At 42.4% G+C, this 25,056-nt stretch overlaps 1 protein-coding gene across 8 annotated transcripts in view; it reads right to left on the reverse strand.

Annotated features, from left to right (window-relative positions):
* Window positions 1-921: 921 nt before the first annotated feature.
* Window positions 922-25,056, reverse strand: part of LYN (LYN proto-oncogene, Src family tyrosine kinase) — a 55,117-nt gene continuing 30,982 nt past the window's right edge. For all 8 annotated transcript variants that reach the window (XM_064442700.1, XM_064442699.1, XM_064442705.1 and 5 more), the window contains exons 9-13: window positions 20,208-20,390; window positions 19,190-19,266; window positions 9,430-9,583; window positions 7,658-7,789; window positions 922-2,591 (exon numbers count right to left, since the gene is read on the reverse strand). In XM_064442700.1, the coding sequence (XP_064298770.1) occupies window positions 2,389-2,591; window positions 7,658-7,789; window positions 9,430-9,583; window positions 19,190-19,266; window positions 20,208-20,390 (749 nt within the window). In that variant the 3' untranslated portion in view covers window positions 922-2,388. The remainder of the gene's footprint in view (window positions 2,592-7,657; window positions 7,790-9,429; window positions 9,584-19,189; window positions 19,267-20,207; window positions 20,391-25,056) is intronic.

A 25,056-nucleotide genomic window follows, 5' to 3' on the forward strand; every position in this document is an offset into this window, starting at 1 on the left:
CATGTCTTTAACGAGGCTGGAGGTGTAGCACTTGAGCCAGTGCTGTTCTCACGATTTGAACTCTGTTAAATATAGGTCATCCGGCTCCAGTAGTTCTAAAGGCCTATAATCCCTCCAGGGTAGAATTTCTAAAATATTATTCTACTCCCACACAAACTATTCCAGCTATTAACAAATATTTTTGTGTAGTGCTACAATACACTGAGTGTTGATCTGTTGAATAAGAAGACTGTTGTGTACAAATTGCTCTAAGAATGGCAATATTTGAACAGAGGTTTAAACAAAAAACAACCCAATCAAATCAGGCTAATGCTGGAAACTTCCTATAGTGCTAGATTGTTTGAAATGGTATTACACCTTGACAGTCTCACTTGTCTGAGAGCGTATGTTAGAGAGTTTATGTATCACTAACTATAACCTCTTATTCCCTGAACAACTGCTGTTTGCATATTCCTTCTGACTTGCCAGAGCTCTTTGGTTGGCTATGGGAAATGCTTTGAAAGACAAGGTTCCATTATCTTAAAGTAATTTTTTTTCCTTAAAATAAAATGAAGTCTGTAGTAAAGTACTGACCAATTCTTAACCGTAATGTTTTCCAAAGAGTTAAACTGGATTGTGTTGCTATTACATTAAAGACTTATGAGAAGCTGTTTTAAAGGACAGCTGGGGGGTGACTTCCTCTCTTCCTGCCTTCCATACCAAAAAGAAACACTAACACGGATGCAGAAATGGCTGGTTCAGTCCTTTTCAGCTTCTGAAAGCTCACTGAATGTAAAGAAAGCAGAATCCATTAATATTTACCATTGCAGAACAATCCTGTTAGTGATGATGAACAGATGTTCCCCTGTTTTACATGAAGCTACCCCTCTGGATAGACCAGCAGCCATTTGTTTTATCTCAAATTACTACCATACAACTTGCTTCAGATTAAGTGTTTATTAAAATTAAAAATCACAGAAATACAATAGAAACTATTTACATATTTAGCTGACAGGCTGCTTAAACTGCACAGTTTGACTGAAGGAAGCCAATGGAAAAGAAAAGCAATGAATATTTATGCTGTTGAACTTCAACTGCAGGCATACTGAGGCTTTATCGAAAGGGATTTAAGCTTCTGCAGAGTACCGTTGCCTAAATAATTGGGCTGAGGGGTGGCAAAGGTCTACCAGGTTTCAGCTGTAAGAACCAGTGTCCCTTGAGGGGATGGGGTGGGGGGAGGAAAAAAAAAAAAGAATAATCTATGGTGTAGTTACATTGCAACTGCACTAGCTCAGCTGTTTGCAATTTGATGGAACAATTCTATATGTGCCGCTTAGGAAACTGCATTCACTTTTATGAATTAGATTTCTATACTGAGCAACAAACCTATAGTGTCACTGCACTGTAACTTGATATCCCATTGCATATTTCCACAAATTGGTTTTGATAGTGCTAGGGCTAGTTTTAGCTTTAAAATAGATTTGAGGTTAGTTGATTAAAGCAGCAAAAATATAAGGAATATGCTTTAATAATCACAGATGATTAAAAATGTAAGATGAATATATTTTCACTGAGCAGTCTCAACAACTGCAACAAAAGTATTAACTTCCTTCAAAATCCTGTGCTTTCCCATGGACTTCAGGTGGTGACTTTGGCCTTGTGGGAACATGAAGGCTGGATACAGAGCTAGGTGTGCTGTTGCTTCTGCCATCGGGTGTGGTCATATTGCACTTCTGCTTCTGTGATGGCTGTGCGATGTGTTGAAAATGATTTTTAATTTGAGTAATACAGCAGTAATGCAGAATTATCTTCAGTGTAAATAATTACTTACATACATAACCCTTCCTTAAAGGAAATTATGACACAATTTAGAAAGTCTTACAAGAGGTAACAGTACTCCCACTACTACTGTGAAATAAGGAGGATATAAAAATGATTTTTGCAATATACTGTATTTCAAATAAGATTAAGAACATCACTATATCTTACATCTGTAAGTTCTCCTTCATGACTCTTTCTTTTGAAAACAGCTGTTCATGCATCCTCTCACCCCTTTTATAAAGGTCTCTGTGTAATGTATTCCATGACTTAGATCCTAAGAAGTCGTCGTCAAACTGTACCAGTGCGCGATCGCTTTCCTCCTCCCTCCCCACCCCACAAAGCCTGCTTGGTTCGGGATGTTTCTGTGGATGCAAAACACAGAGCATTTAAGGAGAACTTCGATCTTTAGAGGAACTGTTCTAACCAAATAAAACCATGATTATTTCTCTGCAGAAGTATGCTTCCCTTCCGCATTTCAGCTTCCACACTCAGTTAAGACATCCAAACTTGAAGTAATTGGTTTGACCAGTCTGTTCAAATAATAGTCTGTGCCAATGATCCACGTCAACAGAAAAAATGTTCTTTGTTCTATGGCTGTTGTTGATACTGCCCTTCTGTTGCTGTGTAGAAGTCATCAAGCACGCTCTGTAGATAATCAAATGTTGGCCTCTCTTCTGCTTTGTCTTTCCAGCACGTTTTCATGATATCGTAAAGCTCAGCTGGACAGGTTTCCATGCGTGGCATTCGATACCCACGCTGCAGAGCAACCATCACATCTGAATTGCTCATACCTTCAACAGAAAAAGGACGTTTTGATCAAATAATGATCTCAATTCTGAAAGAAATTTTTTATTTACTTTGCACTAAGCATCTTCACCCAATACTATAAGACTATTACTACTTAAAGGTAGCTACTACCATGAGATCAATAAACAAGGCTGAGCAGTGTTCTGGAAGTGAGAGACTTGCTTTGAAAATCCTAGGGGAACATTTCTGTTTCCCCAGTTGAGTGTAGCAACCTCTTTAGTGCCAAGTCTAACAAGACTGGGAGGGTAGATCATAATTCTTGTCTCCAGAACCAGCTCCGTTTGGTTCCTTTGACCAGCCCTGCCATGTTTATTCTGCTTCCAGCATTGGTGAGATTCACAGCAAAAGCCTTTGTCTCAGCTGCAGAGCTTCTAACCTGCTTGCTGTGGACCCCATCCGTACTGAGACAGGGAGCAGCCTGCCTGTTTGCCCAGGCTCTCAGTCACCCTGCCCAATGTAGTAACACACTTTCAGATTTTCTTCCACATCAGCTTTTGTGTAAGTGCTGCTGATTGCAAGATTAATGTTGTCACTCATGATATTGTTACTTGTAGCAGGCAATTTCCCCTCCCTTCTTCCTCATCCTATTCCTATTGTGCAAAACCATCTTGCCAGCTGTGCAGTGCTTTGCTTTGTTTCCCTGTTACGGTTTTCTTCCAGAGAATAAGAACTCTAATTAACTAGCAGAAGTGCATTCTGACATGCCAACTAACGTCACGTGAGAGAGGCCTGCCCTGGACTCCATCCTCCTCCTCTCTCCCATACCTCCCTTTTTAAATCCTGGAGAGATTGGTTCACTGAACGATTTCGACACCTATTCTCGGAAGGTCAGCTATATGGCAGGGCCAACGAAAAGGCTCACCACTTCCTACCCAGAAACCTGCCTTTTAGCTTGTCTCTTCCTCTGCAAATCCTATGCATCCCAGTGGGTAACTGTGCCAGGATTACCTTCTCCAGGACAGACTCTGAGCTTTCTGTACTCCCGTGAATGCTGTTTCTCCCGATGACTGGGCACATGGGAAGCACCTGTGCTTCAGCCTAGATATTTGCTACCGCCAGTGAAGACTCCCCCTCTGCCGAGAAGGGTATGCCAGAACCCACAGCCACTGGCTGCTCCGCAGGCTAAGTGTTCCAGGTGCTGCAGGGCTGCCTAGGTCTACAAGTTCTCATGGTTTTTCTCAGGCAACTCAGCTTCCAGTGAGGTGCGTGTGTGAAGCTCACTGCTCCTGCTTATGCCAGTTCCCCAGAAGTCTGGGGAGATCAGATACGCTCTGCTGAGAGGAGGCAGGACAGGTCCTGCTCCGCACAAGGTCGGCAGCGGAGGTGCAGATGCGGTGCTCCCCCTAGTGCAGCTCTGTTGCTGCAGACTGTGCAGATCTTTGTGCATGTTATCTGCCTACTAAAGCTATGATTTAAGCCACTTGGCAGGTAAGAGCACATTTGAATTACAAACAAATTACAGCTTTATCCAGTATAACTACTTTCATTATTCAAGATGCCTATACTTCATAGAGTTGACTTCAGTTCAAGCCTTGGAGTCTGGGTCTGGAGCAGAGTGCTTACTTTGGGCACATCTTTTGTATTTTTAGTTCCGGTTTGGAAGGAGGAGTGAAGTTTTTCTGAGCTAACATTGCACACGTGCGTAGAAAAACAGTATTTTGAAGGTAGCAGTGGAATGGCATGTTGTCACAGAATAAGGAATTACTGCTATATAAAGACAAAATAAATATAGGAAGTAAGCTGACGAAGAATTTTACAGAGAACAGTGACTGCTTGAGCTTAAAGAAATGGATTGTATGTAATGTATGCAATAACACAGTTATTCATATTATGCAAAGTCTTAGCAAACTGTGTAATGCATGAGGACTGCTACTACTGGGTTGCACAGAACGGGGCTGATTCTCTGGGTTTAAGTACTTTATAGGATTGTGATTAGCTCTAGTGTCTGCAAGACTGATTGTTAATATCCTGAATGCCAAGGACAAAGCCGGTGTTTCAGCTAACTTGCAGGAAAACTATCTATCTGTTAAAAATAGTTTAAAAATAGTTTAAAGATTTTTGTCTTGTGAACTTAAATTATTATTTATCAGTATTCCATAGTAAATACAATGTCATGAACATACTGGTATATGTTTTGGGTTTTATTTAAAACAGAAAGGCTTACCTGTCTGCCCCACAGTCCATGCAGTATTCTCAAAATAGCTACTTTTTAAACTTTTCCTTTTTATTTTTAATTTTCCTTTTCGTCTAGAGAATTACCTGTCTCATCAAAACTATATCCTAATCAGTTAAAGAAATATATTCCACGTGCACATTTGTTACACTTACACCCTCTTAAATGCTAGCAAAGGACGTTAGCTCTAAAAGTTTGTTACGTGTCTGTTAATTTACACTGGGTTCTACCTCCACTGTGAGCACAGTGGTACGGAGGAAGAATCCCACCATACAGAAAGTGGCATATCTTGTGAAGAGCAGCTGACATAACTGGAATCACAGAATGGTGGGCGTTGGAAGGGACGAATGCAAGTATGGATCTTGCCAGTACTCAACATACTATATAATCACCTGGAAATCAGTTTTAACAACCAATTCAACTTACTTATTTGCCCAGAGATTCAGATACTTGTTTCTGAAACTATAGTCCCACTAACTGCTTTGAGTTTCTCTGGAAGAGAAACAGCTGTTGGAATTTAAGAACAAAGGTCACAACAGCCCCAAGTTTCTTGGCTGGAAGTGCTTCCTACCAAGTTGCCTGCCTAGATTTTCTTCACAGGTATTAACTACTTGCCAATTTCAACTTGAACTATTTCATATGCAGCTTTATGCTGAATACTGTCTAGTTGCTGGAGCCGGTTAATAATTGGAAATAATATCTTGAAGCATTCCCGTTAGAATTGAAAAATCAATTTACTGATTCTCTCCAGTGGCTGCTTATTACAACCTATCACTGGTTACTCTTGCCGTGCTGGGCTAATTTGCCCAAACCTCTCACATCTCTTCATGTAAAGTAATTTGGTCACCCATTTAATTTTGCCGTCCTTCTGATATTCAGTATCATCTTTCAGTCTATTCAGGCTATTTCAATTTATACTTCCATTTAAAATAGACGTATATCCCTCTTCCATTTTAATCCAAGCAATGCCTGCAAACTATTACAATCTTCCAGTATGCAGTCAAGAAGCTTTCCCTTCTAATTGCTGGTTGACAGGTGAATCCACAAGGTATGGGCCTATTTATGGTGCTCTTAAAAATGCTCCCATATGAAAAAAAAAAAATTGCCCAGACTTCCCCTAGAAGAGAGATTTTCCCACAGTAGAACACAGTACAGTGTCTGCTGTGCAGATCGATTTTTTTCCTTAAAATAAAAATACAATATGTTTTATGGAGGCAAAGAGAGAGCAGTCTTCGCTGCAGAATTAAGCATTGGATTGGGTTTTGTATTTCTGTAGTGATGGTTTCCAGGCAAGCTCATAGGTTTGCTCACGGAAGGACAATTTTCAAGGCATCTAGAAATAACTTTGTGAGCCCAGCTCAACTGTCGGGATACATAGGCATGTGCTAACGGGGAAAAAAGTATCCCGACTGTGGGAAGAAGCATGCATTATTCGGCTGCATACAGCTCCCATCTGATCTTTCCTGGGGACATGAGCAGTGTTTAGAATAGCTTTGGGAGGACCTGCAACTCAGTCACATATTTTATAGCTCTTACCTAAAAACCAACCCAGATCATATGTTTAAACACTTAGCTGTGCAAGCAGCCCTATCATCTCTTGAAATTTAAGGGGGCTACCCTTGAGCTTACGTGCTTTCCTGGTCTGGAGCCTTACCGAACAACGAGAACGTCTGGTTTGGCTCTACCTCTTGCATGGAAAGTTGATATATTCTTCCATAGTATAGTGTAAAGCCAGCCACCATCACCCCTTCCCCGCTGCCTGAGTCTAGCGGGAGGTCCCGTCTCCCTGTGCCCGGAGGTGTTGTGCCTACTGTCGTTTCAGGACCTGGGACACGGGTCACCCAGATCTGCCCCTTTGACACCTCTGGCAGTTCAGGATGCAGAATTCCAGCTGCTCAGGAAGTGGTGGTGAAAATATTTTACCCTGTTTAAACAGCAAGAGCTGCTGCACTGGAAGCGCTGGGAAAGCTTTGCTTGGATGAAATTATCTGCTCTCCCTTTACTGCCTGTAAACTGCAGCATCCTAAGGGTTCTTCTCCATCTGGTCACTCCATCTATGAGATGTGCAGTACAGGTGAATATGGCTGTACTTTCCCCGTTTGCCCACAAGATCAGAGAATTAAGGTTAATTTTCCGTAACCCCAGTAAGCTTAAAGGAATGCGGTCTGCTACCCTGAGTTAATCAGCTATGCCTGACATGTGACAATTGTGTGTGCGAAAATATCCTTCATACAAGTTGCTTCTGTGTGCTGGAAAAGTTAATATGTATTCTGTTTAACAGAAAGAAAAACGAAATGTAAAGCACACAACCCTTTCACAGCCACTTAATGCAGCTATGACTGATGTACTCCCCTGTGGTCTCGTACCTGAACCGTATGGCACAATGAAGAGTCAGTATTCCTAGCGGTACATCAGCGCTGCTTCAGGGGCTGCTGTCATATTTGTTTAGATTAGCTAACACTGACAAATTATTACAGCCTATTTGCTTGTGAAAACACACTTTCTTAGTACTTTCACATATTACAATATTAAAAACCCCAGTAGCTGACATAGCACCATTAGAGACTGAGCTGCTGACCATAAAGCCACGATCTGTGACAATTCGGCATTTGCTGCAGTTGTAACACCTTTTGAATATGTAAAAATGACTACTTGTTCATGGTGCCATTAATCTGTTTGCTAAAATTTACCCCAGAGAGGCACGTGGTTTATGCATATGGTGACTATAAGTTTTCAAAGCAATAACGTTACCTGCAAGACATTTTCCAAATCACTGCTGTCACTGCTCTCGGGTGCCAGCTCTTTCCCTGCATATTTTCTTTGCTTTTTAACACCAAAGTATAAATACAGAGTAATGGTATAAACACACGCCCGTACCTGGATAAGGAATCTTTCCATATGTAACAATTTCATACAGGAGAATCCCAAATGACCACACATCAGATTTTATTGTGAAAGATCCATAGTTAATTGCCTCTGGTGCTGTCCATTTAATAGGGAATTTTGCACCTGAAAAGAAGTACAGACTCAATCAGTCAAAGGCAAATTCAAACACTCAACGTCAAGTCACTAAAAGGTCTTAAACGACTTGCCTATGATACCCCTAAATGGGCAAAGTTACCAGCAACTCCTGTCCAAGAGTTAGCAGCAGAGATGTGCTGCAAGATGCGTGTTGCCACACTGCATGTCCTGTGTCAGAGGTGCAAATAAGATGCCGAAAGTTACATGGCACCTTTTGACTCTAAGGGATGGTGAATTTTTGCTAAAACCAGTCACCATTTTCCGTTCTGCCCAGTGGCCAGGCAACAATCTTACAGTTCCCATCAGCTGGAACTTTGCAAGACTTCAACTAACTTTTACTATTTTAAAGAAAGTCAGTCTACCTTCCGCATACACTTGGACACATAAAATCCCATATAAAAGCAAATTCCTTCCAGTTAAATAAGAAAAGTTCAAGCAGCCTTCATAGGGAATATACATTAGCTGTTCAGACAACAAAGACTAATATAGGCAGATTCTCTCTATGCCCTTTTTAGTCTGCTCTATCGTTCTGGCACAAAACACCAGGTAAGCTAGGAAACTTTTCTGAACGGCAGAAAACCCATCCAAGAAATTCGGCATAAAGAACATATAACCTGAAAGGTTCACTTAATCAACACAAAATGTGCAGAGCTAGCTAAAAAACACAGGTATGGGTTCTGTACCTCTGAAAACTGCTTAATCGGACCCTTCCCTCTGATCTGTTGTATTACTGTTACCCTGTAACTGCTGAAAAGCTCATCTTCCTTTAATCTCAACTGTAGTGCCTCGTTCTCTTTCTTCCTCGTACCTTAGTTCTTCCCCTCTCGTCCTACATTACCACAGTTTCCACCCAGACTGTGGGAAAATATGAGGTAGCGTCTTTAAAACGAGAGGGTGATAGCCAGCCAACAAACCTGCTCAGAAAAGGTACCCTAACGCAATCTGCGCACGGAAGCATAAATAAAAACGTCTCACTACAGCAAATTGACTACGCGCTTCTTGGCAGCATTAGCAAAACCGACATGGCGAAACCCAGACAAATTTCTTTAACGGTGTGATTTCCCCTCTTCCCAGTCCTGCCCCTGCTGCGATGTTACCTCCTGTCCGTGTGCTGAACAGGGACATGGACCCAGCCTTCCCGACACGTAGCTGAACATGCAAATCAGTGCTGCGGCTCTTAAAGCAGCTTCAAAAGATAACCGGTTCTGCTAAAAGTTTTCTTGTTACCAGCAACTACACCTGCTAGGGCTCCTTCCTTTCCCAAAGTGAAAGGAGGCGTATATGGCGCTTAAAGATGTGAAGAGAAAATAAGATCATATTTTCTTGGCATTTAATTCAGGGGGATGGAAGCTGTGGGTGTGCAATTAATTTGTTCAGTTTAGAAAAATTTGTGTGCAGTTAAGTACTCTCAATTTTCTTTGCTCTTCAAATTTATTTAAAACGAACTTTTTAAAAAGCCTGGGGAGCACAGAAAGGTTCTCTCTCCCCTTATCCTTTTTAAAAGTTGTTGGCGTTAGAACGCTTCCTCTAGGATGTTGTTATGGCACTGTCTGGCCTTGTGACCATATTGTCGTTAGATACAGCCTCACAGAGGTTGAAGTTTTAACGACAAAAATAAAAATACCTACCTTCCCTTGCTGTATATTCGTTGTCTTCAATGACTCTTGCTAGTCCAAAATCAGCAATTTTGCACATCAGTAAGTCCGAAACCAGAACATTCGCTGCCCTCAAATCTCGATGGATATAATTTTTTCTTTCTATGTATGCCATCCCTTCTGCAATCTGTAACAAAAAAACCCGACTATTTTGATATTTCAACACCACACAACACCATCAGCAGGTCTGAGCTCTCTGTTCTTTCAGTGTATGAGCAAAGCCGCATCCATTTATTCATTGCCAGCATCTCTGGAGCAATTTTTAGATGGAAGCAAGGAAAGGGTGATTGCCATGGAAAACGTATGTGTAGATCCAGTCATGCAAAACTATCTTTACAGTAGCAGCTTCAAAAGAATTGTTTGGGTGACTAACAGCTGGCAGGATTAGAGATATTTATTAGAGACATTTCCTGAAACAAAACCTTAATTAAAATGTTCCTAAGATTTCTACTGAAATATTCTCTTCCCCAAATTATTACCAGTTTATTTTCAAAATACGAAGAAAATGGAAGGAATTAGTAAGTTAAACAAGATACACATGTTCTTTTAAAGATTGATGAAGCAACAGCACAGAGACAGTTAAAAAAAAAAAACCCAGCAACTTTCTATTTACCCAGTATAGGCCTGGACAATCAGGAAACAATTACTAAGATAGGGCAAACAACTTTATTTTCTTCAACAACATGTACCCGTTCATACATGAGGAGTGTTTGGCAACAGCCAGCTCTCAGATACTATCATAAGTAAATTTAATTCGTATTTCAGCAGCCCAAATTAATTTCCAAACCGAATTAAAGATGATTAATGTCCTCAAAATATGTACTGGGGATGATTTTTTCCCAGACTAACTTTTTTTTCCCCCCCCCGTTAAAGAAAAACATTTTACTTGTCAGAAAAAAAGAAACTGAAAGAATAGTTTCTAAAGTCAGAGCAACAAAACTGATGTGTAGATCGTATTCTGTCCAAAAGTTTAATAGGAGCTAGGGAAAAAAAGAAAAATAAACCCAGTGCCCGTGAGCTGTCAGTTTTTCTCTCCCTGTGAGACTGCGGTGGTGGGCCATTCCCAGGCAAGGCCCACGGTCCGACCTGTGCCACAGGTACTTCTCCAGGCCGCCTGCGGGTGGGTAACAGCTGGCTCTGGGCCAGGTGGCCTGGGGAGTGCACAAGCTCTCAGATTTGCTAATGAAGCAGCAGCAAAGCAGTAGGGTCCTTTTCAGGCGCCAGCTCCCCGCACACACATACACGGGCTCTCTCCACCTCAAGAAAAGACAAGTGCACGGACCCCTTGTCAGCACCGGCGTTGCTCCTTTAGCCGTGCGGTAAGGTAGGCAGGAGCACCTGACCAAATTTTAAGGAAACATTAACATGAGTTCTTCTTACCCATTTTTAAAAAGGCCCCGTGTGGTGCTGCAAAGGCACACACTGACACCACTTACAACACAAAACCACACGGTCTTCGTTCCTCTTTTTCGGTTTAGGCAATGGAAAAATAGAGACACTTGCCCTCCCACCTCCTTCCACTGTGAACCTCTTCTTACAATGCAATATATTCTTCAGAGCAGAGCGTTACGTTGCCTTGTACAACACAGGGGGGTTCTGGTTTAGAAAGAAACTCTGATGATGAAGAGAATGAAGAACACCTGCATTTCACATTTTCTAGAAATAAGTAAGATGTTTTATAATGGAGGAAGCAGCTACTAGTGAATAATTGCCACAGAGAGTCTCACTAGAGACGTACAGACAAAATAGAAGAGTAGCATTTGATCAGAGTCTGCTCTGCCTGTCTCTCCTCCCCATGCGATTACTTGGATTTGGGGACGAAGGAGAGATGAAAGGGAAGGTCTTGCTGTAAGATCAATGCTGAGATTGGACTGGTCAGCTTGGCAGATATGACCAAAATGAAAACATTAGGTCCAAAACATCAACCATCACAAAGGAATCATCTTTCCTCCTACTTCCCTGCACAGATTTAACATTTGGGCAAACTGCTAGTGGCTGGGGAATGAAGAACCACTTCCTGAGAGAGACATTCATAACAGCAATATTTAGTTTCCAACCCCAACCAAGCAAAGCCATTGGAAAGACCATTTTATTTCCTCTTACTTGTGCCAGACTCACTTAAGTCATCATCTGATTAGTCACAAATGAAGAATGTGACATCAAATGATCCATTATGTTTTCCGTAAATAAAAACTACATTTCTGTGAAGTTCCAGGGCAATGGTTTTGACTGCATTGAATCAGAGAAATTCAAAGAAGCGACGTATGTGCAAGCATTTGGGCATGCAGAAAATTCCCAAGTAGGAAAAGAATAATAAGCAAGGAATTTTGAATGGGAGAAGGAGGGGAAACACAGCAACTGGACAACTGAATTCATACATCTGGTCACGTTAAACCTTTGCTTGTGGGAAAAGAAAAGAAAAAAAAAAGAGGAATTTTTTATCCAGGAAATGGGTGCCAGAGCCCATGTGATAACCCTTTATGATAATTGTTGGGTTTTCATTGCTAAATGATATGTTAAAGGTAGAGAAATTCATGTGAACAAAAGAAAATTAAAGCCTTTTCCCCCCTCTTTTAATGATCATTGGTACCTGTCAAGACTGTTCACCTACATGTAACTACTACTAAGGAGCAGGATGGGAAAGCTGATTTGGGCTTCTGCAATACGATTTATAGCCTTTAATAGAGGATTCTGCCCACACTGCACAAGTGTTACTACCAGGAAGGGAGCAGTTTCCCCTTCACCTTTAATGAACTACTGACACGCTTCTAGAAATACCCAAGTTAAATCCTTTTAAAAACAACCAACCAACAAATCTCTCAACGCTAAGAACCATGCACCCAGGGTAAGAATGGAAGAAAAGTTTTCTGGAAGACATAAATCACTCCACAAGACAGCCTCCGTACTGTAAAACTTCAGCTAAAAGTCACGCACTAAATGAACGACTGAGCTGCAGTTCTGCAGACAGCCCTGCCACCCATTTGGGGCGCGATTTCAGCTGGCAGCGCTCCTTCCTCTCTGTTCCTGCTCCTTCTACCTGTAAAACAGGGTAATTACTTAACTTTCCAGGACACTTGTGGGCCATTTCACGAGCAGGTATAAAACTCTTTCAGAATCCTGAAAGAAAATGGTAGCAAAAGCGTGGTGCATAGGATGGTGCTCTGAAACATGCATTCCCCGCTTTCTGACCCATACTTTCAGCTTCTGAAGGTGTTCGAGGAAAGACGTAAAAGCAGCAGAGGACTTTGAAGTAGGGAGGGGAGAACCCACTGTCACAGAAGAGCTACACTTTCTGAAAAGCAAAAGCGCTTGGTCACAACTCGAAGACTTCCGCGGTGAAGCATCACAACGAACATTAAACAGCACGTAGAGAGATGGGCAGTTTTGTGTTTTTTTCCAAAGGTGAAACTCAGCTAATATTTTTTTTTACTGCAAAACCAGAGAGCTTCTGGATTCCTTCTCTTCCTTTGTTTTTCAAATCAAAGACATGCTTGATTTCAACTTCCATTCCAAAGGGCTGTGATCCTCTTTTGCAAGTTATTTCAAACAAGGCATGTTTTACACTTAGTTTGCCATGCTGTTTCTTCACGCAGAGACGGGCTTACGGAAACTCGTGTAATGGATTCCGCTTGTGCATTTCTAGGCTGCATGTAAAAATGTGGAATACTAAAGAGGCCAGATGTGTTTGCTTAGGGTCAGCCTGATTGGATGTTTTTACCTCATGCTGAGAATGAATTACATCATGTTGAGAAGGAAATTAAGTGACAGGGATCATGAAACAGAGTGGAATGAATATGAAAGGGAATGAAAGAATAGCAAAATATGAAGATTTTTTTTTTTTATTAGGAAAGCAAGTTTTAAACAACCTGGAGCGCTGACAGGTACAACCTCATGGAAAAAAGTCTCAGGAACAACCACACCATCAAAAAAGCCCAGCAATTACAAGTGCAAGGGCAAATCACAGTTATTGTAAAGACAGTGCCTGATGAGAAAAATTTAGAATAGAATAGAATAGACTATTTCAGTTGGAAGCGACCCACAACGACCATCTAGTCCAACTGCCTGACCACTTCAGGGTTGACCAAAAATTAAAGCAAGTTATTAAAGGCATTGTCCAAAAGCCTCTTAAACACTGCCAGGCTTGGGGCATCAACCACCTCTCTAGGAAGCCTCCTTTTTGGTAAGAAATGCTTCCTAATGTCCAGTCTAAACCTCCCCTGGTGCAGCTTTGAACCATTCCCACACATCCTGTTCCTGGATCCCAGGGAGAAGAGCTCAGCACCTCCCTCTCCATCTCCCCTCCTCAGGAAGCTGCAGAGAGCAATGAGGTCATCCCTCAGCCTCCTTTTCTCCAAACTAGACAAACCCAGTGTCTTTAGAAGCTCCTCACAGGACGTGCCTTCCAGCCCTTTCACCAGCTTTGTTGCCCTCCTCTGGATATATTCAAGGACCTTCACATCCTTCTTAAATTGTGGGGCCCAGAACTGCACACAGTACTCCAGGTGAGGCCACACCAACGCTGAATACAGCGAGATAGTCACCTCTTTTGACCGGCTGGTTATGCTGTGTTTGATGCACCCCAGGATGCGGTTTGCCCCCTTGGCTGCCAGGGCACACTGCCGACTCATGTTGACCCTGCTGTTGACCAGCACCCCCAGATCTCTTTCTGCAGGGCTGCTCTCCAGCCACTCCTCTCCCAATTTATGCTTGTGCCCAGCATTACTCTGTCCTAGGTGAAGGATCTGGCATTTGGACTTGTTAAATTTCATCCTATTAATCATAGCCCGATGCTCCAGTCTATCTAGATCCCTCTGTAAGGCCTCCCGTCCCTCAAGAGAGTCAACAGCACCTCCCAATTGGGCATCATCGGCAAACTTGCTAATGGTGCATTCAACTCCTGCATCCAGATTGTTGAGAAATATATTGAACGGAACTGGCCTTAGGATTGAGCCCTGAGGAACGCCGCTGGTGACCAGCCAGATGTAGCCCCATTCACTACAACCCTTTTAGCTCTGCCCTTCAGCCAGTTCTTCACCCAGTGCATGGTGAACCTGCTCATCCCACAGCTGGACAACCTGTCCAGAAGGATGGTGTGAGGGACAGTATGAAAAGCCTTACCAAAATCCAGAAAAACTACATCCACTGCCTTCCATTTATCCACCAGGTGGGTGATCTTATCGTAGAAGGATATCAAATTAGTTAAACAGGATTTTGCCTTTGTGAACCCGTGCGGACTGTGTCTGATAATTGTATTATTCTGCAAATGCCTTTTAATACTATCTAGTAAAATCTTCTCTATAATTTTTCCAAGAATGAAGTCAACTCTGGGAAAAAACAGAAGGGTGTGACCTACAATTTCCAAAATAATGAGGAGCAATTTGGCTCCTTCCCAAGAACCTCCCCAGTCCTCTCCAGCCCTATTTTATCTATGATTTTAAACAGAAATAATGTAGAAATTATTACTTAGAGACGGTTTAGGTATACTTTTAAAAGATTTCCCTTTGTCTTTACAGATGTGGCTTTCTCCTCTTTTCAGGATCCATACTACAAAACTACATGTGGAACCACAGGCAGTAGAAGGCAGGGATTCATGCAAAAAGGCAGCTTCAAAATTCTGACTGTATTGCTGCTGCCTGCAAGACAAGAGGGGCTGAACCACTGTGCTCGCTCCCTGGGGCTGGGATGCTGCCCCTGAGGGTCCAGCCATGAACAGGACATCCCAGTCACATCCCTCATCCTTTGCTCAGCGGGTGGGGGATGGTGGCCTCAAAGCTGGTCTCAGCTGCCCACCAGCTCAGGCCCAGGGCTTGGCGGACGCTCCTGCCAAAGCAGGTAAAGCAGCGCGAAAACCAGATTGGAAATGAGTCCAAAGCACTTAGGGTGGGAGGGAGCATCCTGCTGGTAGAGTTTAAACAGAGGAAATAATAGAGTATTTCCTGAGGTTCACACTGCCTTATGTTTGGTAATTCTCAGGTCCTAGGGAAGAGCCTCATTAAAAACAGCAGTTTTGAAAGGTTTGAAGCAAACATGTGTTATTGATCTGGACAAGATCATCTTTGGTCTGGGATTAACCAAAACCAGGTTCCTTTAAATAATGTCCAGATGCATAATAAAATAAAACATACTTCTTGATCACAGAGTTTTCAAAAAGAGAGTTCATCTTCACGTGACTGTCTATGAAGAGGGTGTAGACCCTTTGTATCTGGCAACTGAAAACTGTTGTGAAATGGTCACATTTTAATCTTCAAGTGATGTATCAGGGTAATACCAATTTTCAGTTTGCAGTGGTGCTTATCCTAAAGGTGAAGTCAGAAAAGGCTGCTAAAACATATTCCTCTTGCTCAAGTCATGCAGCTATGTACTCAAAGCAGATCCACAGGGGGAAAAAAAAGGATTATTAAAGTAACATATATAATTATGCACTGGAACATTAGAGGGTATCATTAAAAATTAAAGAAACCTTAAAAGGAATATGGTGAGACTGCAGTGTAAATCTCCCAATGCCAAATAAGAATTAAAATTAATTCTGATTTAGGACTTTCCCTTTTCCCTTTAAAAAAAGGAGAGAGAAGGATTAAAGCACGGCATCAAAAATATTAATTTTATTCTAAGTGTATTATAATTTTAATTTGTAGCCTCAAAAGGCAGAAAGAAGAGGATAAAAGTTGTCAATGAAGTTGGAGGTCGTAGAAGAATTAATGAAAGCATCAGCGCTGCACGGGAAAGAAGAAAGACTATTTTTGTGACAAAGCTTTGACCAGTCTGAAAGGTGTGATGTGAGTATGTTCAGTAACAACTGATATCATTTTCTTAACCACAGCCACTACACGTGTGTGCGCTACACGGTAGATAATGGATTTGCATAAGCAGCAGGAAGAGTTTACACATGCAAAAGTTTCACTGAATTTGCGTCATACATTTTCAGCAGCTCTCATCAAACAGAAGCAAGTGTGATTTCAAGAATTATCTCTGGGGCAAGATGAAAACCAACTAGTAAAATCCAGAGTTTGCTGGTCACTTTAGTCCTGAAGGAGCTAGGCTGTTGCCTGTAGACGACCAAGGGGAATACGGGCAATGTCCCTGGGGACTGTCTTGGACCGCTGCATTAGCAAGACTTGGCAGTACAGCTCATGGACAAAGCAATGAAATTCGCTTCTCCTCCAACTCATAACTGGGAACCAACAGCACCTTTGGGTTCCCTGAGCCCGCTGGCTGAGCTGACGGGCAGAAGCCCCAGAAAGGAGAACCGCTTGTCAACTGCGTCAGCTAATGCCGGCCAGACGTACAGCAGTTGCGAGACCAGCTGATGAGGTTGCCGTGCTGCTGACCCTTGCACCAGCACTGGTCACGCAGGCAAGGAAACGGGCTCAGATTTACTTTCTCCATATTCCTGGCTGGTTCTGGCATGTCTGACATACTGACAGTTTTCCTGACTTCTACGGTAGATGCCGAAGCTCTGCTCTGTACTAAAGCAGATAGTATGTGCTTGAAGGTATGTTTGCAAAACTCAGCTTCCTTTTTAAAAAACACTGTTTTCAGAGACTTCTAGCATTCATCTCTAGTGGCCAAAATCATCTTTGCCAGGGCATAGCTAACACGAGATTTCCCCAGCACCTACTCATATGCACTAATTAAAACACAAAAGAGAAACTCCAGTTCTTTCAAAGGGCAGATTGCTTTAGAAACTGAGCTGGACCACCTTCCTAGGAAGCATTTTCTTTCCATGTTTTCCACAAACCCCATTTCATAAATGGTGATTCTTAGTACAGAAGAAAAACCCCATAAGAATACTGAATCCACAGCTGTATGCCAACATAGTCACTAGACAGACATGTAACTAGAGTAGAATCACAGAATCATAGAACGGTTTGGGTCAGAAGGGACCTTTAAAGGTCGTTTAGTCCAACCCCCCCTGCAGTGAGCAGGGACATCTTCAACCAGATCAGGTTGCTCAGAGCCCTGTCCAACCTGGCCTTCAGTGTTTCCCAGGATGGGACATCTACCACCTATCTGAGCAACCTGTTCCAGTGGTTCACCACCCTCATCATTAAACATTTCTTTCTTATATCTAGCCTGAATCTACTCTCTTTTAGTTTAAAACCCTTATCCCTTGTCCTGACGCTATAGGCCCTATTAAAACCTCTGTCTCCAGTACTCAGCTATCGCTATCAAAAATGGCACTCAGTGAGTGTGGATGTTAAGCTAACAGAACAGCAAAATCAGTGTAGCAGAGTAGTATATTTGATTACTTGCTTGAAAAATGCCATTTTTTTACCAGGTGGTTATTTCACCAGGGGGAGCAGTCCTTACTTTTCTTTTTGCAAAATCAGAATGTTTCACCCCTTGTAAATGCAGATTTCTTTCAAGACTGTTTAAGGCAAAGGTGTTACAAAAACAGCGAGTGGAGCACTAACAGCAGTGTAGCAATGGAAACACCAGCCTACAGCGCTCTTCTACACCGCTTGGAAACTAGGCTTCAGCTGGGGGTTCATGTTCAACTACCTGCACTACATTTTTCAGTTATCTGGTTGTCACAGAGACCACATCCTCCCCTCCCTTTCTCCCATTCCCAGTCTCTCCTTATCTGAGGAGGCCATTGTAAGGTTGCAAAAGTCATTCCTCTGGATAAAAAGGCAACGTGCTAAGTGGAACCTCCTCTTGCCCCTTTTCTTCCTGCTGTATCACAAGTCTGTTGCTAACGTACCCTTGTGCAACGGGTCAGGTTCTTTCAGTAGTTTTTGTTGCAACAGACGTCTTGTCTGCACACGTGTGGATGTGAGTCAGCCAGCTGTGTAGCGCGGTGGGGAGCCGGCCAGCCTAGTGCAACGATGCAGATGCATGAGGGGAAAAATAAGCCAATCCTCAGCTACCATTTTTTTGCATTTTCAGTCTTTCTGAGAAGCTGGGATAGTCTGGTAAACTGCCTTGCCAGAATGGTGTGATTAAACAGTCAGGAAGAGCTCAAGTGTGTGTCCACCAAGGCAAAAAAAAATATGCCTGATCTCATTTAAGTAGTTCATGATGAGCTTCCTTCCATGCTTTTTTTTTTTTAACCTCTTCTGAAACATAGCTGTCCAAATTTCTTTCCCTTTAGGCTGTATGGAGAGCTTAACATCCCTGTTGTAAGAATAAATTAGTGTTCCATTTGTACAAACCAGAGTCACACTAAAAATACTAGATGCATTTTATATTCTCCTTTATATACAGCCTGCATTCTGCAAAAGTGTGATCCACAGGTCTGCAGTAAAATTACCATTACCTTAGCAGTAGGCCAACACAGTAATTTCACAGTAATTTACATAAGAATTTGAAACCAATAATAGTCCCTTGGGTTAAGAGAAGTGTGACCAACTGACCTAACTTAAGAAGACAAAATGACACATCTATTAACACTGAAGGAATCTCATAAACACAAACTCACAAAACTTGTACCTACACTTTCAACACACAGCCGCTCAAATTGAAAGCAGCTTTTCCACAAAAGAAAGTGGCCGCGTACCACTGCCATCTAAGTAGGGCACCAGCAGTACCTAAGAGTTAAGCGTAACTTCACATAATCCCTTTGAAACCTCTTTTATCTATTCCTTCCCTTCAAGTAACCTTATTTACTCAGACCAAAACTTATCTGAAAATTAATTTCTTTTTTAATGCAAAAAACCTTTGGATAGAGTTTCCCAGCATGAGTTTCAGACCATAAAGCCTATTATTTTTGAGCATATTTCTCAAAATTTACCTGAGCAGAGAAGTCGATTAGCTTTGGAAGCAACAATTTACTTCCTTCATCACTCTTCAGAAAATCCAGCAAACTTCCTGTTACAACAGAGAAAGATTAAGTCAGTGTAGCTTATTACCAAAACAAAGGTCGCGCCAGGTCCCCGATTTTCTGGAACACAAAATTTTTGCAGTGAAGTGGATTGATGTATTTTCAAGTTGACTCCAGAAAGGCAGTTTTTCTTTTTTTCATGATTTAACAACAGTAACATCCAAGTCAGCATGTCAGGCGTCCAAATTTTGCCATTTTCCTGGGTATAGAAAACTCCCATCAGAGTATACCTTAGTTCACAGTAGTGTTGAGTTTGATAAGTACTCTAGTCTACAGGCTATCAGGAAAGCTGTCTAGGAGAATCACACATATCAATCCTTTCCAAGTCATAAAGAATAAGTGGTTCAACACTTGTTTACGAAGTTATCAGCAGAACTGCTTGAAAACAGAACAAAACAAGAAACACTACCACCCAAGACAATCTGAGAAGGAAACCTCACTTATTTTGTGCAGTAATGCTCTTATAAAGGCTGTCCTTTTCTAGTAGTGCAGCCGCCCTTGTAGGACCACTCATCAGTCACCTTATTACAGACATATTTATCAATTCAAGGGACACATAAGGCCATTTCTAAGGTTTATTTTAATTGCCTTGCTATGACACCAGAAACAAAGGTTAGGTAGGGAGCCCAAAGGAACCAAAGCTATTTTGGGGGTTATGCCCTGCATCTGAAACAATTAAAAATGCTCTATTTAAGAAAACTGTAAAAATAGTTTATTTCACAAATGCAGCAATGAATCATAAAATTAAAGCCTCAGTCCACCTCTAGGATAGCTGGTCCTTCATTTCATATCAGAGCATTCAAAAGAATAACGCTAAAATCACAAGTTTTCCCTTTTTTATTCCTTTGTTTTTAAAGAAAGGGGACTGATCTATGAGAAGCAGAAGAGTTTACCAAAACACTGCTTGCAGATCCAATGTTGTTCTCACCTTTAGCCATGAATTCTGTTATAATATATATAGGTTCTTCTTTGGTTACTACAGCATAAAGCCTAACGAGCTTATCATGCTGAAGTGTTTTCATGAGGTTGGCTTCCTCCAGAAAGGCTTGCACAGACATTGTTCCAGGCTTCAGAGTCTTCACAGCCACTTTCGTACTGTTATGATAGTAACCTGAAAGGAGGGACTACGATCAGTGCACTTGAAGTCACTCTGCGCTGCACAGCGTCTCGACTAGTAGGAATTTGTAAAGCAGGTGAGGTTGGATTCCAGTAATAACTCAGAGCCTGAGAGCAATTGCCAGACGAAGCACAAATATTTGCACTGGAATTCCTTTTACTTTGCAACTGATACAACATTGCAGTGAAAAAATCATACATTTCCTAATTTTAGAAATCAGTTATCTGAAAAAAAAAATTATCTTACTTCTTACCGAGTTTTCATTTACAAGGAGCCCATAAAATATTCAAAGAGTCAAGAGATGTTTTAATGAATGTCCACATAAATTGTTTCAGAATCTAATAGAGTCCATGGATTACTTGCAAGATTCTGGAGCATCTTTATATGCCATTATTATAACCATATTATACATGTCAGTCTCATGCTTATAATCCTTTCTCTAACCCTCAGTGCTCAAAATGGAGCATTACAGAAAAGTGCAATCAAATGAGGATTCTCATGGCCAACTAAGATATGCTGACAGGACTGCAATCCTCCAGCATTGAGAGTAAGATTTAAAATGTGGTAACTTCTTATCCCATAGCCCATGCCAAGAGTGGAAGAGACTGTGGCTGTTTCATTTCTCTGTTTATCAAACCTTCTAATGTGATATTTATTTATTTATATAAAAAGCAACTCTTAGTAAAGAGGAAAAGCAGTGAATTATTTTCTGCTTTAATGTTTTCCAAATGTAAAATAAATGTTAAAATATAGTTTTTTAGAGAGTAAAATGCTCTGTAAGGAGTAGCAAGCGCTGATCCTAAAGTCTATCTTGTGAAGTAATTTAATTTGAAAAACAAAAGAAATAGAAGGAAAAGAGAGAGAGAGAGGGAGGGAGGAATGTAAATGCAATTCTTGTCCCCGACCATACCCTTTTCAACATTGTAAAAATGTTTCTCGGAAGAGGTAAAACTTTCATGACTCAGTGAAATAGCCTCATTTCCTTATTCAGCAACAACCCAGTATTACCACAATGGATACACCTCTAAACTGGAGTCCACCATTTTCTTATACAATTTATCATGCTATTAAATAATTTATCATATTATTTATTATGTTAGGATAACATAAGAAATCAGTGGCAAAGCAAGGAACTGATTTCCAGATCTTAAGGGATTGCACTAATCACTGCATCTTCTATCACCTTTTTTAAAACAAGGAACATCACCTGAAAAGCCATTATGTCTATCACAAAATATTCACCTGCATGATTATTAAATATATTTTTCCAAACGTGGTCAGGTCAAAGCTGTACAAAAGTATGCCTCTAAGCAATCTCATAAGAAGAAATGACAACTACAGGTTAAATCTGCTGTAAAAGCTCAGGTATAAAATTTATATCTATCAGAAAAACAGATGTTAATATATTGCATAATTATGTATAAATTATATTATTATAAAGTGAGTGTTTCAACTATATAGAGCTCAGCGATTGTGATTATGAGGTCGAGTGCTTATGGGTAAGGATGAGGGGGAAGGCGACCAAGGCAGATATCCTGCTGGGGGTCTGTTATAGACCACCCAGCTAGGATGAAGAGGTAGATGAAGTGTTCTACAAGCATCTGGCAGAAGTCTTACAATTGGTAGCCCTTGTTCTAGTGGGGGACTTCAACTTACTGGACATCTGCTGGAAATACAACACAGCAGAGAGGAAACAGTCTAGGAGGTTCCTGGAGTGTGTGGAAGATAACTTCCTGATGCAGCTGGTAAGTGAGCCTACCAGGGGACATGCCTCGCTTGACCTGCTGTTCACAAACAGAGAAGGACTGGTGGGAGATGTGGCGGCTGGAGGCCATCTTGGGCTTAGTGACCATAGTACGATTGAGTTCTTGATTCTTGGCTAAGTAAGGAGTGGGGGTCAGCAAAACCACTATCATGGACTTCCGGAGGGCAGACCTTGGCCTGTTCAGGGCACTGGTTGGGAGAGTCCCTTGAGAGGATGTCCTGAAGGGCAAAGGAGTCCAGGAAGGCTGAGCTTTCTTCAAGAAGGAAGTCTTGAAGGTGCAGAAGCAGGCTGGCCCCATGTGCCGCAAGATGAACCAGCAGGGAATAAGACTGGCCTGGCTGAACAGGGAGCTTTTGTTGGCACTCAGGAAAAAAAGGAGAGTTTACCACTTTTGGAAGAAGGGGCAGGCAACTCAAGAAGAGTACAGGGATCTCGTTAGGTCATGCAGAGAGAAAGTTAGAAAGGCAAAAGCCCAGCTAGAACTCGGCCTGGCCACTGTTGTAAGGGATAAAAATGTTTTTACAAATATATTAACAACAAAAAAAGAGCCAAGGATAATCTCCATCCTTTATTGGATGCAGAGGGGAACATTGCCACCGAGGTTGAGGAGAAGGCTGAGGCACTTAGTGCCTTCTTTCCCTCAGTCTAATAGTCAGACCAGTTATCCCCAGGGGTATTCAGCCTCCTGAGCTGGAAAGCAGGAGTGGAGAGCAGATTAAACACCCCATAATCCAGGAGGAAGAAGTTTGTGACCTGCTGAGCCACCTGGACACTCACAAGTCTATGGGGCTGGATGGGATCCACCTGAGAGTTCTGAGGGAGCTGGCAGAGGATCTCGCCAAGCCACTCTCTATCATTTACCAGCAGTCCCAGTTAACAGGGGAGGTCCCAGGTGACTGGAGGCTTGCTGATGTGACGTCCATCTACAGGAAGGGCCAGAAGCAGGATCCAGGGAACTACAGGCCTGTTAGCCTGACCTCGGTACCGGGGAAGATTACGGAACAGTTTATCTGGAGTGTCCTCACCAGGCATATGCAGGACAACCAGGTGATCCAGCCCAGCCAGCATGGCTTCTGGAAAGGCAGGTCCTGCCTGACTGACCTTATCTCCTTCTATAACCAAGTGACCCGCCTAGTGGATGAGGGAAAGGCTGTGGATGTTGTCTACCTGGACTTTAGCAAAGCCTTTGACACTGTCTCCTGCAGCATCCTCTTAGAGAGGCTGGCGGCTCACGGATTGGATGGGTGTACTCTTTGCTGGGTGAAAAACTGGCTGGGTGGCCAAGGCCAGAGAGTTGCGGTGACCAGAGCTAAATCCAATTGGCGGCTGGTCACGAGCGGGGTTCCCCAGGGCTGAGTTTTGGGGCCAGTCTTCTTTGATTCTTTATCAATGACCGTGATGAGGGGATCAAATGCACCCTCAGTAAGTTTGCAGATGACAGCAAATTGGGTGGGAGTGTTGATCTGCTCAAGGGTAGGAAGGGTCTGCAGAGGGGTCTGGACGGGCTGGCTGGCTGGGCCTAGGTCAATTGTACGAGGTTTAAGAAGGCCAAGTGCCGGGTTCTGCACTTTGGTCACAACAACCCCATGCAACGCTACAGGCTTGGGGAAGAGTACCTGGAAAGCTGCCCGGCAAAAAAGGACCTGGGAATGCTGGTTGACAGCCGGCTGAACATGAGCCAGCAGTGTGCCCAGGTGGCCAAGGCGGCCAACAGCACCCTAGCTTGTATCAGGAATAGTGTGGCCAGCAGGAGTAGGGAAGTGACTGTCCCCCCGTACTCAGCGCTGGTGAGGCCACACCTCAAACATTGTGTTCAGTTTTGAGCCCCTCACTACAAGAAGGACATTGAGGTGCTGGAGTGTGTCCAGAGAAGGGCAACAAAGCTGGTGAAGGGTCTGGAGAACAGGTCTTATGAGGCTGACGGAACTGGGGTCTGGAGAAGAGGAGGCTGAGGGGAGACCTTATCACTCTCTACAACTACCTGAAAGGAGGTTGTAGTGAGGGGGGTGTTGGTCTCTTCTCCCAAGTAATGAGTGATAGTACAAGAGGAAATGGCCTCAACTTGCGTCACGGGAGGTTTAGGTTGGATATTAGGAAGAATTTCTTTACTGGAAGAGTGGTCAGGCATTGGAACAGGCTGGCCAGAGAGGTGGTGGAGTCACTATGCCTGGAGGTGTTCAAAAAACATGGAGACGTGGCACTTCAGGGCATGGTTTAGGAGGCATGGTGGTGTTGGGTTGACAGTTGGACTTGATGACCTTAGAGGTCTTTTCCAACCTTAATGATTCTATGATTCTACTTTTCTATCCCATACCCTAAAGCAAAGCACTAGTTCCACTCCCAGTTTGTTGAATACTTTACTAAACATACTCATTAATATCACTATTTCTGTGAAGCAATTGTGAGCAACACACTCAACATTAACGATGTAACTATTTTACATTCACTGAAAAGATCCATCAAACTATGGTTCTACTTACAGAAAGTTTATGTTACTACAACACCTCACCCATACTGATGTTTTCTGCAGGAAAACGGTCCACCCTGACCCTCTGGTGGTAACACACAAAGCAAATTAGCCAACGTGAGCACTAGAGAGAGTTGATTCTGATCTCTCTCACATCCATTTATTTCATCAGGTTTTGGCAGGGATGGGACACCAAAACACTGAGGAAAGGCGGTCAGGAACTCTAGGAGCACACACAACAGCATCTGTATAAAATGGACCTTTGGCAGTCTGGCAAAACTGTTATTTGTCACTTCTCTTGCCCACCCATTATCAATAAAACCAGCGTTAGCTTGATTTGGGCTGAGGACCACATCAGACCTGGAGCAGGCAGCATCTTTTAGTATGCGTCTGCACCACCCCAGTTTAACAAAGTCCTAGGCCTCATG

This window comes from Phalacrocorax carbo, chromosome 2 (assembly GCF_963921805.1).
Source record: "Phalacrocorax carbo chromosome 2, bPhaCar2.1, whole genome shotgun sequence".
Taxonomy (NCBI): domain Eukaryota; kingdom Metazoa; phylum Chordata; class Aves; order Suliformes; family Phalacrocoracidae; genus Phalacrocorax; species Phalacrocorax carbo.